The 17,666-nt window shown below is 48.0% G+C and overlaps 1 protein-coding gene across 2 annotated transcripts in view; it reads left to right on the top strand.

Annotated features, from left to right (window-relative positions):
* Positions 1-17,666, top strand: part of LOC139996331 (interleukin-1 receptor accessory protein-like 1-B) — a 128,480-nt gene that overhangs the window by 99,217 nt on the left and 11,597 nt on the right. For both annotated transcript variants that reach the window (XM_072020657.1, XM_072020656.1), the window contains exons 4-5: positions 14,960-15,093; positions 16,274-16,438. In XM_072020657.1, the coding sequence (XP_071876758.1) occupies positions 14,960-15,093; positions 16,274-16,438 (299 nt within the window). The remainder of the gene's footprint in view (positions 1-14,959; positions 15,094-16,273; positions 16,439-17,666) is intronic.

Below are 17,666 nucleotides of genomic sequence, written 5' to 3'. Positions count from 1 at the left end.
CGACCACAGTACAAAAGCCGAGGCCGACCGAATGACCGAAACGAAGAAAGTTTAAGATGGAAAGGCAGCCGGTCGCGCTCCAGAGGAGTCTTCTCTCTCGTAGGGAGGGTCGACGAGCGCGATCACGGGCCCGGTGGTTAGCCTTTTTGCCATCTCCAGGCATTACACATATAAAGGTAATAACGTCGAGACAAACTCGGTAGAGTTCAGCTGGGGCTCGACGACCGCGAGAAACCAGACGAGGACGAAATCCGTTCTTGCACGCAAAGCGCGAGAAAGAAAGGACGTGGCAGGTTGCGACGCGCGGCAAAGAGAGAGAGAGAGAGAGAGAGAGAAGCGAGGCAAGAAATTCCAAGGAATCTTGGCCTCTCTCCGTTTGCCGCCGCCCTTCCACGTCGCAGCAGCTCCGTCATTACGCTGATGATAGCCTGGCCTGTTACCTCGGTGAATCGGCCCCTTTTTCGTGTGTCCCCACGCTGCTGCCACTGCTGCTGTGATAATGCCGATTCCTCCGATGGTTACAAGCCTCGCTCGACATAGCTCGCAACTCGACCACCGCTCGCGAAGGGGAAATGGAAAAACGTCGGCCCGTAATTGTCCGCGTCTGTCCGGGACCGCGTTCGGTCTGCGGTTCTTGTAAGGTTTTGCCGACTCGTCGTTGGTCGCCGTGAAACTTTTAGTCGCTCGTACGCGCGCGGCCGTGCAAGAAATCGCTTTATTAGTCCGGAACTGAACAGTGAGAGATCGCGATGCCGTGCGAACGAGCGGAAACCGAATGTCGGCGAGGCAACGAAATCTGTCCATTTTCGGATTCTCGGTGCATACGATCGATAGAGGCTATTCCTCGCGACGGAGACGCTTCTAACTGCCAATTACCGTCTATCCCAAGCTTTGCCGCTTTCCACCTATAGGCACCGTCGAATCGATCGCCAAGTCGGTTTCCCGTTTCTCGCGTGAGAACCGGACAGCAGCTCGAACGCGGTCTCCCGCGACGCTCGACTTTGCGAGTTTGAGGGGGCAAAGGGAAAGTCCGTGAGGTCGCGCGAGCACGGTAGAGAGGAAGAGAAGAAGAGGGAGGAACCGGGTCGGGGAGAACGGAATGGAACGAGAAACGACGCGGTGCGGCGCGGCGCCAGGGTCACGAGCTCCTCCGCGGTTGGTTAGCCGGTTCTTCTACCCTCGATCTCTTTCACTCCGCTTGCTTTTTGTCTCTCGTTTTGTCGTCGAGCTCTCGATCATCGTGGCGAGATAGCAAGGTCCGTCGTCCGGCCATGGGTGGTCCATCGAGCTTCTCATATTCTAAGCGACGAGTCGCCTCGCTGGTCGGCCCGGATTAAACGAGATCGACGATACCTGAAACGACTCGTCAGCTCTCTCTCTCTCTCTCTCTCTCTTTTCCCCTCGTTTTCTCTCCATCCCCCTCTCTTCTTCAGCTTCCAATTTATATTCCATTCGCTTTTAATCGAGCTTCCATTATGCGACGGTGGATCGAGTAAACGCGCGAGGTCGTACAACGTCGAGGAGAAGCGATGGGGAGCTTTGGAGAATTCGCAGTCCGATGGACAGAAATCGAGGTGGAGAAAACGAGTTTCTCGACGTAACGCGATCGATCGACGAGACGCGTTCATTCCCTTTCTCTGCGCTCTACGCTCTACTCGTTTTCGCTAGCCGGAAATTCGCTGACGCGACCACGATTTAAGTCGGCGCAAGAAGGAAAGTCGGCTATTCGTCTTAGAGAAGCAGGAAGGGGAGCCAGTTAAATGCTCGCGGACGTAACGATGCCGTCGGAGATTCGTAGGTTTTACGCGCGCACCTCGCAGAACTTGCAGGAATAACCCGTCACGATCTTCCAACGCGTCGAAGAAACTCGGACCACTGGAGACTAAGAATCGTTTCTGGAGAATATGTCGCGAAGTCTCGTTTCTCGTTTCGCGACGCATCGTCGAACGTTCATCGAGAAGAGGAGACATTTTTCTCGGTCGCAAGAGCGGCAACTTTTCCAACAACGTCGACTGCTGCGAAGCAAAATCGCTGTCATACACGATATTTCGAGTATGACGAATATTCACGATAATTGGATAACCGATTAACACGACGATACTCTATTTATATTTTACACCATTCCATGTTACGGTATAAAATAAGCTCGCGATACACCGAAGAACAATATCGAAGCAATAACGTCGGTTCGCACGGCCAGTGTTGCAGCGTAATCCCTTCGTTGTCGATCGATCGATTACCGATCCACTGCGATCGATTCGGCTCTGATATATCTACGTATACATAGATAACTATACGGATCGTTATCGAATATTCAGACGTCTTACTCGTTGGCATTTTGCATCGGCGAATTACGTCGCGTTCGACTACTAAACGCTTGCGTACCGCGAATCTTGCCGAGCAGTCGCTAGACGCTACACGAAGAAACTAGAAACCGAGGTGTCGTGCGACTCAAGTTCATCATCGAGCGCGTTTCTCTGGTGACGCGTTAACCGGGAATGCGGTGATCGATAGAGTTCGCAGGTGTGACGAACAGATTGCGGACGATCGACGACGGTTCAGACTCGTAAATCTTAAGCGACCAATACTCGTCGACTAATAGAGACGAATTACACGCGGTCTCGTGGGCCGTACGCGCGCTACGCCGCGCTGCTCCGCGTCGATGCGGATCTATTAACGTTGATTGCATTCGAATGCAAATTCATGGTGGAAGCGGCCGCCCGCTAGCGCTAATTCATCGCCGACTGAAGTACTTTCGCCCGTTTCCATTCAGGTCGTAATTGTCCTGGACAAAGCAAGGAGAAAGCCAGCCCGTAAGCTCGTTTCAGCGTCGCTGCACCGATTTCCGGGTCGAAATAGAAAACGAAGGATAGTAGACGGTATTTTCGCGAGCATCGGGGCGAAATTATCGACCGAATCGGTCGAACAATTCGCGACGGAGGGCGAGTCACCCAGCCTTCCGGTCGGTCGTTCCGTCGTTCGGTCGGCCGATGGAAGAATAGAGAAAAGTATCGAAAGGAAGGAGTCGGCGGCGGGAGAGAGGGTAGACAAATGGGAAGGCGGTTGGGGAAGGATAAAAAATCGGTCGAGTGTTTCCAAAGCGACGCAGAAGGAAATAAGATGGAAGCGCGAGAAAAAAAAAGGAAGGGGAAAAGAACGATGAAATATTGAAAAGTGCCGAAGAGGAACAAAAGGAAAAGAGACGAGAGGGAAGGATCGAAGAGAAAGAAGTAAGAAGCGAAAGTTGGTGGTAGGGCGGAACTAGAAAAAAAGTAGCTGAGGCGGAAAAACGACGGTCGATGAAGCCAAACGTCGGCACCCCGGTACAAATGGCAACGCGTAACATCGCCTTGCCAAGATATCGTCGTGCCGATGAATGCGACGCAATTACCGAAAAAGGGGACGGCATTAATTGTAACGTCGTTGCCGGGAGAGCTAGAAAACGGCGCGGAACGGTGACGAGATGAAACGCGCGACGAGCATCCGGCGAGAACGGAGAAGAAGCAACGAGCTGACAGAAACACCGGAACAAAGAACGGAAACGTGCCGCTGCTTCCTCCGCGATATTTCCACGCAGTCGGTGAATTTTACTCGCGTCGAGTAAGACCAGAGGAACAGAGAGGTTGGCTCGATTTTCCCGTGGCCTGGAGTTTCGGAGAACTGCCCGCGTTTAACGATACACCGACGCGTGTGGGAGACGCGAGTACACGAAGAAGGTCGCGTTCCGCGATAGATGGTCGGGTATTTAGCTCTCGACCAAGTGAAATTTCCGTAACGTAGCGCGGCCTCGCTTGTCGTCGGCCACGGAACCGTGGCGACGCGCGACGAAACATCTGTCGAGTTCCCCGACAGTGAAAAACAGTCGGGGCGCGACCAGTTAAATTTCCCGCGTAATCCGTTTAATTCCCCCCGACGTGGCGAATTAATCGGCACGCTAGAACCGGAATTAATATTAATGATGCCGTAATAACGGGTCCGTAACTTAATTCCGAGTCGTTCCGCTCGAATAATACTTTTCCCCTGGGGGGAAGGAGACTGCGACTAAACTTTGCCGATCGATGAAATACCCCGAGATACGTTTCCCTTCTCTACTCGCGCGCCCTACGTCTTCTCCGCCTCTGCCCAACTATTTTTTCATCCCTTCGGAGCACGAGCCGAGCGAGTACATCCGCGCGAACTTATCCTGTCACGAGGAAAGAAAGGCTGTCTGCCGGTACATCCTTCCGAGTTGAACCCATGGAACGTCCTTGCTGCGAAATCCTTCCTTTCCACGCCAATTTATCCTTCAACAGCCTCTCAAATCTGCTCGTCGATGCGTCTGTCGTCTAATTACGATCGAGCATTGGCAGGGGCAAAACGTCGCCAAGGAAAGAAACACCTTTTTTCCTACGCACATAGCCTGTTTCTGGCACAACGTATACGTTCCAAGCGCGAATTCATAAAATCTTGTAAAACATATAGAGCACGTTTCCTCCATTTTCTTCTTTTTTTCCTTTTCTCTCTCCTTTTCGTATCGTCTCTCACAGGTTTGTACCTTCACATCTGTTTCTCTTACCTACGTGTTCTTTATACCTTTGTCGTTATTGCGCTGCCGTCTTTTACGCGTTGTACGCTATTTGTACTTTAATGGGAATTTTCTCTCGTTCACGAGATAAACAAATAAATAAATAGAAAAGAAGGAATCGAAAGGAAAGAAGGACGCGGACGGAAATAGAGATGCAACGGATTGAAAACGCGGCACCTCGAGTCGGAACGAAAAGCCTTCTATCGTAGCTTTTTGTAGCGGCGATATCTAGACCGCGGCAGAGACAAAGCTGTGTGCGGTAGAACGATACCAGACGGAAAATCGACCGATCTCCGAAGGAAATTAAACGAAACCGCCGTCGAATCGATCGATCGAAGCGAATAGAAAGGGGCGAGAGCGATGGCAAGATTGGAGTTGGTGGATTCGTTTGCACGATTCGAACAATGTCCCGTGCGAGGCAACGAGACGAATCATCGATGGAGCGCAGAATGTTGAGGGGAGCGGGGAACCGCGCGGAATTTGCGAAACGTTACGATAGCCCATGACAAACTGATTAATTAACATTTAACCTTTTGGGTAATTCGATTTCAGGGCGAACAGAGAAGCGAGCGAGCGCGAATGGAAACGCGGGACGGTCCGGCCGCAATTTACTCGATTAAATTAGCGTATTATCGGCCATTCGAATCGATTCCGGCACGCGGTCGGATTTCGGACATTAAAGCGTATGGAATCCGAAGTATCGTTTCGCTCTGTCGACGATCTCCGTTATCGCCGCGCTTCCACGAACCGTTCTGACAGCCCACGATTTTCCGCTATACTTTCCAACGAAATTCGCCGATGAAACTCGTCGCGGACCGTCCCTTCGTTTCGATATTTTTATCTCTTCCTTCGCCGGTCTTATCAGCCACCGCCGGAGCCAACGTATCCGCGTGAGAGACTAAAAACGGGACGATGTGGGGCGAGCGAAACGAAGAGAAATTGCAACGTAGACACTTAATCCTGTCCGTCCCGTGCCTACGCACGCGAAACTGTCTCCTCGATAGAAACTTAATCTGACCTGAGCTCAGCTGGCTGCAATTTGACAGACGAGTTCTGTCTGTCGGGACAACGGGGATCTGTCATCGCGGATTACAACGTGCCGTTTAATTATTTCAGCCCGACCGAACCGAGGGCCGAATCGGCCCGAACCGAACCGAGTCGGGTCGACGCGCACTCTGCCAGGAAATTACGTCACGCGTCTCGTCGCCTTCGAGCGCGTTCGAGTTTCTCTCGGTTGATTACGAGGGAAATGAAGCGCGGCTTTGGTCCCAAAGCTCGCGCGCCACGCATCTCGCCGATTACCTGCCGCAGGAAAGCAAAAGGAAAACCATTCCCCTCTGTTTTCTCTACGATGTATGGCTTATCCAATTATCCCTACTATTATTTTCATATAAAAATAAACAAATAAACACTCGACGAGATGTAGCGGAACGAGTCGCAGACGGATTATCGGCCGAATACGGGTTCTCGTTCGATTTCGCTTATCAGTCGTGTTCCACCCTAATTGGTAGCCTCTCGTCGAGAAATTCGAAACGAAAGCGTCCCTTCGCTGTCAGCCGCAGAAACAGTATCTCGTGACGCGCGGGGAACCACCTTCGTTCGATCGAGTCGCGAGACCTTACCGCTCAACTTGATATTGCTCGATCGCGATTTTCAGCGATCGAGCGACAACGCGAACGACGTACACAGCAAGGGAGGAGCGGTTTAACCGTTTGGAATACGTATCGCTATGTCATGCGAAATTTCGGAGCCGCGAGCGTCCGTTTTATGCAAATAGTAAATAGGCGAACCGAAGGGAACGGAAGTCGTTGGACGCGTTCCAAGAAATCCCGCACCTTAACAACTCGCTCGACGGAGTAGAGTCGATTGGTCGAGCAACGGGAATGGGACGCGGCCCTGGTGTATGCCCATGCCTCGTGAAATATTGATTTCGCGCGTGATCGCCGCGCGACTAACTTTTCCGAATAAATATTCAGTGGCCGGCGATCGACGTCTTAAATTGCCAGAACCAAACGTTCCTTTCGACTAACGTGGCTCTGAACGGCTAGATATCATTCGTTATATCGCAATTAAATGATATTTGTTGCGAATTAACTAAAGAGCAACCGGTTACGTCAAACCGATCGGTCGATATCGTCGTACCTTGAATGACTTAACGCTCAAGGTAGAGGAGGTTTATAGATCGAACGTTAGCGTAATTTAGCACTTTATTTGCACTTGTTGTATAAAATTAAAGTGTGTTGTTACGAACACGACAATGGTAAGATCTTGTTGAGAGCGAAGTATTTTCACCCGCACGGTACTTTAAATCATTAGGTTTACAGCTCGGGGAGGACAGGTAATTCGGAACTTCTCAAAGAAGGGAATGAACCTGTCCGAGCCATAAACGGACGGCCACTCAAAATTCCGAACGATATTCATTCTAAAGTAGAACTTAATTCGAATACTACAACTACGACGTTTAAGCTACGGTCGTGCGTTGCGAATAACGGACCAAATCATCGTGGTTCATGACTGTCAACCATTCGTCAGTTTGATTCTTGACTGGCTTTTACTGTAATTTGTCCCTGGGCGCGGTGATATCGTTCTTCGTTCTGAATGAACGCGCCAACAAATTGCTCGGAGTCCGTTTGATCGCTGCTCGTGGAGTTTGCGCGTGCAAGAACATCCGCTTCGTTGGAAGGTGTTCCTGGAAGCCGCGGCACCTCTGCCACCGCCCTGCCGCCTCCAATGCGAGTATACGACTACCTGGATAGTTACTCCGATGGGAACTGTCCACGATTGTTTGTTCGCTTTGCATCACGCATTTGGCCGAGTTTTTTCGCCGTCGAAAACGCTTTCGCGGACTGCCGGCCGATATTTGCAATTCCGCCCGGTATTATTCAAAAGATTAAAACCACTGGCGAACGTGACGTTGCCGCGTTTCGGCGACATCCCTGAAAATCCTCCGATTTGCGAGCAAAGCCCGTTGGCGTGCGTATTTCACGCGATTCGCCACCACCGGAGAAAAAAGATCTCGATCGTCGTGCTGTGTGTTTAAACCGATTACCGCTTCCACCGGAATCGCGCCGGATGCCCGTCGCTTTTCGTCGAAGCGCGTTTTATCTATAAAAGTAAAAGCGCTGTTGCACGCGCTTTCTCCGACGTACGAGCAATCTCGCTTTTGCTTTTAGAGACGATCGATCTCTGTTGAGAGGCGCGTCGAATTTGTGGCGATTCGGGGGGAGGGGGTCGAAGATGCGTCGGATTGGAGAAAGTAATTCTCGGTTCCGATTGTAACAAAGGACAAACGCGTCGACTTTGTCTTATTCCTTGCTTACTCGTCATTCGCGCGCCGGTGATCGCTCATGCCACACCCTTGTTTACGAGAAACTAATTAACACTTTGACTGCCACGCCGAAATCACATGTTTCGTACAGGACGCCACGAGAGTATTTTTATTATTCATAGCATATAATGGCAAAATAATAATAAACTGATAATGTAAGACAACATTCTTCCCTAATTGACCGTTTATCTTATTGGTGGTCACGGGTGACCACCGCGGCGCCTTGATAACAGTTGATAGCGACATATTATAACAAGACTTCGTTTATTTCGTCGTAAGCAAAACGTCCAGAATATATCGTTGAAACGTGTAGAAGATGTTAGTACACAGTATTTGCTCATTCTATATATAATAGCAAGGTATGTGTACAGTTCTAACTCCGATTATATGATTATAAAGCAGCATTTACGATTATTTTCTAAGCTGTGTGTTATAATAATATTCGTAGATTGCCCCTCAAAGATATGGATGCAAACACAGTGAACCATTAGATGCAAGATTTCTCATTTTCTGTTTTTAATTGATGTTCTAACAAGAATGTTTAATCGTTCAATGGGGCACATTTTATTTCGAAGTATCTCCTATTTATCGGTTATATTCAAAATGCCCTAACTGTCAATTTTCATTCAATTTTTACAATTGTAAGAAATTGAAGCATTCCGGTCACCAATGACCAACGTGGCAGTCAAAGTATTAAAATCAAGCAACGCTAACGAAAGTCTTTCGATCACGCAATCGATCGTGTTGAAGTGGGTGTCGCTTCTAGGAAAACTCTACATCTTCCTAGTGTTTAGTTTTTGGCACAACGATTCTCTTTACAGCGGCTTCTTTCGTCTCTGTTATAGTACCGCGGAAAGATCGCCGACATACAGACAATGTCGATGATAAAGCGCAAATGCCGACAAGCCGAAACGGTGGGAAAACTTCGATAGGTCTAATGGCCATCGATATATTTCGGCGTAACAAGTTGAAGTTCGGTTAGCCACCGCAGAGTCAAAAGTCAAGAGTCGTCATATCACGCTACTGCATTAAGTTCACGTTAAATAATCATCGTTTTCTGTTTAATAAATCCATCTATCAATAAATTATCATATAGAATAGAAACCACTGAAAGTCCTAATTTCTAACATTTCTGAATAAAGAATTTCTATAATACATTTATCCACGCGTTTGCTCTTTCTATTCCGAGATATATAAAAGCTCAACAGATCGCAATCTTTCTACCAGTGTTCGCACCTGTTCTCTTTCGCTACGCGTCCAGTCAATTACGTACTCTGTCGTTTACGCGCGTATTCGCGCGCCATTCAAACAATCGCCACACCCGCAGCGACCAACGCTGTCGGAATTTGTAAGAAAGCCGTTCGCGGAATACGCGGAAATCGGCACTCGTTGACGGCGCGACGCGCGCTCCAATGGTTGGCCAGCGGCCGCGCAGAAACGCGCAGAGAAAACGACGAAACGAGAATGACAGAGATTTAATTAAAATAGACGCGTCATTTCCGATAGTCGAATCGAGTCGGACGGCAGGACAATGAGTAGCGAGTTTATCGGTTTCCCTTAATTAAACAGGATTGACCACGCAATGATACGAGTAGCGATATCGGTTGGTCCGTCGATGAAGAAGTAGGGGAAAGCGCGGGGTGAGAACGAGAGACACGGAGCAAGAGGAAGAGGGGGAGAGGAGGAAGCAGGGCGGGGAACAGAATCGTTAGATTCATCGATTTCCCGTCACCTTTTACGAGATTAAAGCCCATTCGCGTACACGAGATCGCGTAACGCGCGTTTCTCCGAACACTCTATAAATTCCGAGCCGTTAAGTCGATTTAAACTATTTCAATCGACGAGATACTCCGAACCTTCACGGCCTGTTCTCCGAACTGCCGTTAGATCTGCCCTATCGATCTTTGTCCCCGCGGTTGATCCCGGAGATGTCGCTACAACGGCCACGAAGCCACGGCTAATTTAGCTTGATTTAATTTAATTCCATTTATCGATCTTACAAGTGAAAAACATTTGGTACAATAACGTTAAACAAAGAATTAGAACACGATTTACAGCCGTGTGGTTGTTAGGAAGATAATACAGTTACACTGTACATGTGAATGTGTGTGTAAGCGTGAGAGGGCCTTAATAGTTGGGACAAAAGACGATTGGCAGTCGTTTAGAAGCATCTGGAAGAGTCGGTTGACAAAAAGCGTGCGTGCGAGTAGGTTTACGAGGTCTTCGGAGTATAAGATATATGTATAACTGGTGTGTGTTAAATAAAGTGAATTATTTGTATTTCCGAATTAGCACGTACATAGATCTACGTATGCTAGATACTCTACACTCTACGTTGCTCTATGTATATTTACACCAAAGATCACGCACGAAAAAAAAAAAAGTATAAAGGGGACGGTATGATGCGGAAGAAACGCGATGAAACTATCTGCCCTCTCTCATGTTCGGGCCGCAGAACAGGACAAGTCTTGAACGTAAGAAAGGATTTGGAGAAAAGGTCGATAAAAAGTCAAAGATAATTAACCAACGAACAGATTGCCGGCGCTGAAACAAATTCGAGTTTTGGTATTTGGAAGGTATTTAGAAGGTATTTGGAAGAGGTCTGAATAGGAAGCCGAATCGAGAGGTCCGAGACGGTACGTTAAAATCCACCAGCGCGGTGACCCGTGGATCGTTAACACGACCGTTGACGTTAATGAAAAGAAAGATCGATGGATGAGAAATCGACGATTCGCCTTTGGCCGTTTTCTCGAACAACTCCGAGACACCTGTGGAGAGCTGGAAGAAAAAACAAAAGGAAAAAAGTTGGCGACGTGGACCGGTGTACGCGATGCGTTGGCCGATCATTGGACGCGCGCCGCGTTCCGGCATGCTAATTTAATTACAGGATGGATGGGGTTCGTGAACGTGATTCGCCAGCAATTAATTCCGAGCGCATAATTCGGTCGGTTCGAGGATTCTCCGCGCATCATCGCCTCGCGTGGTCGACTAGGAAACCGTGTTTCCCCAAAGCCGGGGGATGACTCTCGACTCTCGAAGCTCGTAGCACGGTTTCCGTTCCGCTGGATATTTGGCAAACAACAATATTTGCCAGCTCAGCGAAAATTTATTAAACAACGCCAGTTTCGGCGACTCGACCCGGAAGATCAACGTACACGGATTGAGCGCGCGTTGTGAGTTGCGAACTCGCGCGATTACAGCGTACAACGTGATCAACGAGCCTGTGAAGTTTCCTCGGTGAAAGAAGCTACGATAGCGATGGGATTCGAAACGCTTCGAATCTGTATATACGGCGAACAATTCGTATCGCTGCGAACATGATTCGAAGCTTAAAGCTCTTAAAAGTCTCGATAATTCCCGAGTACCTTAAAACTCTCCGTCGTCTCGAAATAAATGTATTTACGAAAACTCGCACTTTTCGCATTTTCTTTGGTATTTTATATTAGTTGTATTAGTTATACTGTTTAAGCAGAAATAATTAAAACAATCTTGAAATATTATATAGACGTTAATATTATACGGCTAGATTATTGAATATTCGTGGAGCTTTGAAAATCTGTCGAGACTGTCAAGAAATTCGTGACCCCGAAGAATCGAAACGTAGTGTCAAAAGTTTTCGAATCATGTTCGAAGCGATTCGAATTTGTCGCCGCGTGTGTATGCGCGATGCGGATTCGAAGCGATTTAAAACGTTTCAGATCCCATCAGGATGCGTCGATCGGTGGACGTGGAATCGATGGGAAACGAGCGGTGACGGGAAGGACGAGGAGCGAGCAACGGCAAATCGAGTCGAGTCGAGTCGAGTCGAAATTTGCTTTTGTAATTCGCAACGGAGCGTTCCGTAATGAATGGCGTTTCCCGATTGTTTCGAATTTTACCGTGCAACTTTTAATTAAAAGTTGCCGGATTGAATCGTCAACGGAAGGGCCTGATGGGAAGCCGAACCGATGCCAACCGATGCAAACATCGGGGAAGTTGTTCAATTTAAAATACGCGTTGCGCCTGGCCGCATCCTCCAACTTTCCCGACAATGAACGCCGAACCGTGGTCGTGTGTCGGTCTCACGGTCCGAAAAATCTTCCATCGCCGCATCGCATTACCCCCTCCATTTTTCCTCGATGCGATTAAAACCGACCGGACAGAATAAAATATTCCTGCGATCCGCGACCACGACCGCCAACACCTGCCGAAGAATGGAAAAGGTCGGAAAGAGTGAAAAAGCTCGGTCGCGCGGCGAATTTGCCCCGGAATTCGTTTTGCCTCGGCAAAGCGATTCGGGGGGATGCGGTTCGAAAAAAGTATCGCCGATGGATTGAATTTTCACTAGGGGACGCGACGCGACGCGCGTGGCGGATTCGCTTCGCATCGACTGCGAACGAATCACCACTTTTCAGCGGAATCGCATTTGCGAGTTTTTACGTGAGCTTAAAACGCAACGTCGCCCTATCACCGTTATTTTTTATCCTGATGAAACGTTGGTTACGGACGTTTGACGGGATACCGGAACCGATTAAACCAAATTTTCGCAGACACGCGAAGATATCGCGGTGTTATATCCGAGAACCGAGGAAAATTCGAGTTCTCGAGTCGGAGGCACGTCGCAAAGTAGCATGATCTCGCGTTGAATGCACTGGCGATAAAGATGATAGGAGTCGTGGAAGCCGCGTCGCGTCGCGACGAACACGCTTCCGAGAAAAAAGGCCGCTTCTCCCGGTGAGAGAAGAGACACGACACGTTCGCGCGATAGCGAGGTCGCAGCGACAGGACAGACGTCGATGGACAGCTGACGACGGCTCTATAAGCTTAATAACCTCGACGAAAGAACTTCTACCGGACGAACGTGTCCCCTCGATCGACCGATTTATGGCTGCTCGCTCGTCGACGATCAATGATCGCGGGCTCTCTGTGTTCTCGCGCTTCGCGGCCGCTCGAAAAATTCCGAGAACAAAAGGTTCGTCGTGGTCGCAGCCTCGAGGTCGTCCGATCGATTTCATTCGCGCGGCCGTCGACCGGCTGTCGATCGGCGCGGATAAAACGAAATTACAAGCGAAGGAATCGGCACGCTGCAGCCGGTCGTGGTTCGCAGATGTGCAACACGACGAGTCATCGCGTCTCAGCTTCTTTTTCCCTTGAAAACGCAGCAGGCGCATTCGTAAGCACGCGACGAGTCGCGGAGTAACTTTCAAAGAAGAGAGGAAAGGAAAACATGGCGCGACCGATCGTTCGGTTCACGCGAGCGAGGTCAAAGTGGGATGGGGCGATAGTTTCCGGAAAGCACGCGATATGACGTCCACCTGGCGCATTTATGGCCGCAGCTTCCCGAACGATGAGCGTTTCGTTTCCTTCTTCGGAACATAGATCTTTACGACCCGTTGTCTACGCGCGTATTCTTCCGAACGATTTTCCAATCTTCGTCGTTTTCCTGGCAACGTCGCTCTACGAGTAGACCCATCGCCGCGGATCGATCATGGTTCCCGAGGATCGCGGCGTTCCACGACTCAGAAGCCTCGCTATTTCGTCTCTTCTTTCCCTCTTTTATCTTTATTGAGATATGTGTAATTTTGTGTGCTACAGTGGATTAGCCGAGTAGTAGTGACACACATACATGAAAATGAGTGTGTGTGGCAGTATGCGACTGTTCCTTTGGTAGTGTGGAAAAGAAGATGGCGAGACAAAGAGTGTGGTGAGACGCGTGCAAATGTGTATCGACGAACATCTTGTAAATCACGCATCAAATAAATCTGAAACTACTTTGATATCAATTCTAAGTGTAATCTACGTTTTCCTATACGTTTATTTCGGTGATTAAAATCCATATTTCTCAACGTATATATGTAAACTCCCTAGAGTTCACGACGTTCTTCGTTTCACGGACAGAGCGACCCTCTTATGTTTTACGGACTACCATTTTTGAGAGGCACGCATTTTCCCAAACGGACGGACAGAGAGTAACATCAGAGGCAGACAAGATTACAGAATAGTTGTTTAAAATTTTGAAGACCGACGGAGAAAGATCGGTAGCTCAGGACGTTGAAAATCGATTTTCGATCGTGCAAAACTTGTTATTTCTCGTTTATGTAATTTATTGTTATTTATTGTTATAGACGGATATCAATTGTTGTTTATTTTTGTATTTTATCTAATTACTTTCATAATAAAAAAAAACTCGATTTTCAGACTTCAGAATCGATCCCTGAATTATCCCAAGATTAACGATGTTACATATATATTACCGAGATATGTGTAATTTTGTGTGCTGCATTAGATTAGCCGCGTAGTAGTGACGCACATATATGAACACGAGTGTGTGGCAGCATGTGCGTGCACAGCGTCTCGTAAAACAGAAGAATGCAACTGTTTCGTTCGTAATGTGATAAAGAAGATGGTGAGACGCGTGCAAATGTGTATCGACGAACATCTTGTAAATCACGCATCAAATAAATCTGAAACTATTTTAATATCAATTCTAAGTGTAATCTAAGTGTTTCTTTACATTTATTTCAGCGATTAAGATCCACAATTCTCAACAATATTTTCTTCCTGTCTCTTATTGTTTCGAATGTTCTTCAGAAATTTTAAGGAAATTTCTCGCGCGTTTCTCTGGCCTAACCGAATATTCCTTCAATCTGGGTGCTCTGTTCACGCCCAGAAGCTCGTTGACCGGTCCCAAACGCGCTTACATACTCGACACGAACATTCTGCCGAAATTTTCTCCTCCAGTGCGAGAGTACCGTAGCAGAGAGCGCACGCGCCAAAGCATTCTTTTCTCGAGTGATTCGCACGAAATTGCAAACAGTTAGCTGTGTGCAGGGGCGGGATTGATCGTCGGGACAGTTTGTTCGAGAGTTTGGGAAAATTACCGGTGGGTCGGTAGGGATTTGAGAAATGGTGGCCGGTCGGCGTAGAATAATCGAATCGACAAATCAAAGTTGGAGGGGATGGGTCGTGTAATTTCCTGATAAAAACTAAAAAATTCCAATCCGCCTCTGCCTCTATGTATAAAATCGAGGAGAAGACCAGATTTCTACTTATTCTCCTAGTTTGCTAATCAACGACTATTGTTTCAGGGAAAACAATCAGATCATCGGCTCTTACCTGGAAATCGAGGACATAACTCTGGAAGATTACGGGGAGTACAAGTGCGAAGTTAGCAACGGCGTGGACGAGGAGATCACGTTACCCGCTCACGTTTATCGGCAAGGTAATGGAACCTTTGAACCGTGTCGCGGCCGACGGGAAAGATTTTCTCTCGTGATCGTTTCCTCGCGCGGATTTCATTGCATCGCATCGGGATGACGAGTCCGCGGATATAAAAAAAGAAGAAAGGAGAAAAAAAGGAGGCGGTCATCTACGTATCCTTTGCTAATTAACGATCCGATCCGCGCTTTAAACAGTTTAAACGACGTCTCGCAGCGATTTCAATCGTTTCCGATTTAATTCGTCGCTCGTTAACAGTCGACAGCGTGACCCAATTAATTCCAGCCAATTAACCGAAATTCGTACGCTCGTGAACGTCGGACGTGGAATCGCGGTGCAGCGATTCGTTTACGCTCGTGCATCACGGCGAAAGAGATCTGTTTCCTTTTCTCCGGCACGCTGCGTTTCTTTCTTTCAAATATTATTCCGAGTGACACCGATGGCCGATCGTGATGCAATTTGATAGATATCATTGCACGAGATGATAGATTTAGAACGTAAAATCTTAGATTCTGTGAACCATTCGTTCGGAAGATTTTCACTGCTGGTAGACGTACTGTTCTAACATTAATATCCACGATAGCGAACATAGCTTCTTCTTCTCTTAAATAATTTCAGGTTTCCTCTTTCTTTCTCTTCATCTTGGAGATATTTTCTTCATCCTGGAGATGACGTAAACTGGTATTTTTGCGAATCATGACGTTCCACTGTGATTCGTGACATTTCTCGTGGTCGCTTTCGATCGGCGGCGAACGCATCAAACGAATATCACGGTTTTCGAATCGACAGCAAGAATCGACGTCTTATTCGTTAAAATCCTGATATGAGATAAAGAACAGAAAATCGAATTATTTTCTATTTGCAATATCTAACAAAGTAAATTTCCGTTGTGCAAAGAGAACGGAAGAAAATTTGTAATTTACGACGTACGCAGATATTTGTATGCATTTTAAGCTGCATCCAAGTGCCTTGTAAGAAATAATTGAATCGAGATGAAGAATTACGATCACGGCGAGCAAATTCGCTCGAGATAAAAAGAATCACGATCACGGTCGTGAATGAAATTAGATCACGACCGCCCGTGATCGTGATGCAACGATCACCGTGATGAATCACTTTGCTCGCCGTCTCTAGCCATAGCCTTTCCACGGCGAAGAAAATAAAGCGGACGTTTGCTTTTGCAGAGCCACAGTTCGCGTTGGAAGTACAAAACGGGTCCTGGAGAAGGTCGTTTCTGGTAGGCGTGCTGGTGCTGGTTCTGCTGATCTCGGTCGGCGCGTTTTACGCGCGCTGTTGGCTGCCTTTGGTGCTGCTCTGCCGGGACAAATTCGCCCCTCTCGAGGAGAACGGTAATTATCGTACAGCCGAGTTTCTCCGCTCGGTTACCTACGATTCTTAATCTCCCACCATTCCTTCCGACGATACGCCATAGCGACGCGTCCTCGCTTCGCCGAGCACTAGTCATCAAATTCCGCCCTCTCCTCATTCCCTCCTTTGCCCTCCTCTAACTCCTACAAGAGGGCCAATGAGAGCGACTTGCATCCAATCTTCTTATCGTCCTTGGTTTTTCAACGATCGTTTTCTTACTCCACGCGATGCAGGTGACGTTAATCCGTTCGTTAAGGAACGAACGAAGAAGCGGGCGCCGCAAGCGTTTAAGTAAGCGTCGTTTTTGCCACGGTACCGTTTCGTCGCTAACTTCGTACCGTCGAAATAACGCGCGTTTACGACCGCTATATTTTTCCGCTGACACTTGCTAAGTGTCTAGTCGATACTGTCCGAAGCAAATTCCACCCGATAAATAAATATTTAGCCTACCGTCTTACTTTAAAAATGAATTCTAAATGCTGCCATCGTGACGATATTCAGTCGTAGAGAGAGTTTAATCGTTTGCTTCTCGGAAAAAGACTGTCGCAGTACGTGTGTGTTGTACGGTTGCTTTTATTTCGTTCTCGCGAAACAGTTCCGTTCGACATCCGGCACTCCGCCGCGGTAAATTTCATCGATCGTTAGCCAGTTGAGCGTATTTCCGCGATCGGCTTCGTCCCGGCAAAGTATTCGGAGGGAGGTAGCCTATATCGGACCGAAATTAACATATCGAATTCCCATTTCGTGCAAGTTTTACGCATCCTTGGAATAGCGGCGTAGCCACGGTCGCTGCCGCCGCTCGATACTCCGGAGGAACTTCACGTTCTCCCTTTGAATCACCCTAATATACCGAGCGTTCTGCGATGGCAACCCCATCCGCGCGATAGTTGTGCCACCACCGGGTTACTTAATCTTCGTTTAATCCACGCTGGGAATGGCCCGCGAGCCGCGTTAACGATTTCCTCCTTTATTTCTTCTCCTCTATTTTCCACCTTTTATTTTGCGCGCGATTCGAATCGAGCGTAACGACTCTGTTCGTTCCGATAGCTGGAATACGCTCTATGAGAGAAAAAGAGAGAAAGAGAGGAGAAGGAGAGAGAGAGTACCTTTTACGTTGGAAGGCTCGCTGTTAAACGTTTCTCGCCTCGTTTCAAGCTCCTTCTGTCGGAGTTGCTCCCACTCTTCGAACCTTCCCTCGATAAGTGCCGC

Source organism: Bombus fervidus, chromosome 17 (assembly GCF_041682495.2).
Source record: "Bombus fervidus isolate BK054 chromosome 17, iyBomFerv1, whole genome shotgun sequence".
Taxonomy (NCBI): Eukaryota; Metazoa; Arthropoda; class Insecta; order Hymenoptera; family Apidae; genus Bombus; species Bombus fervidus.
This window is presented reverse-complemented; position numbering and strand designations above follow the sequence as displayed.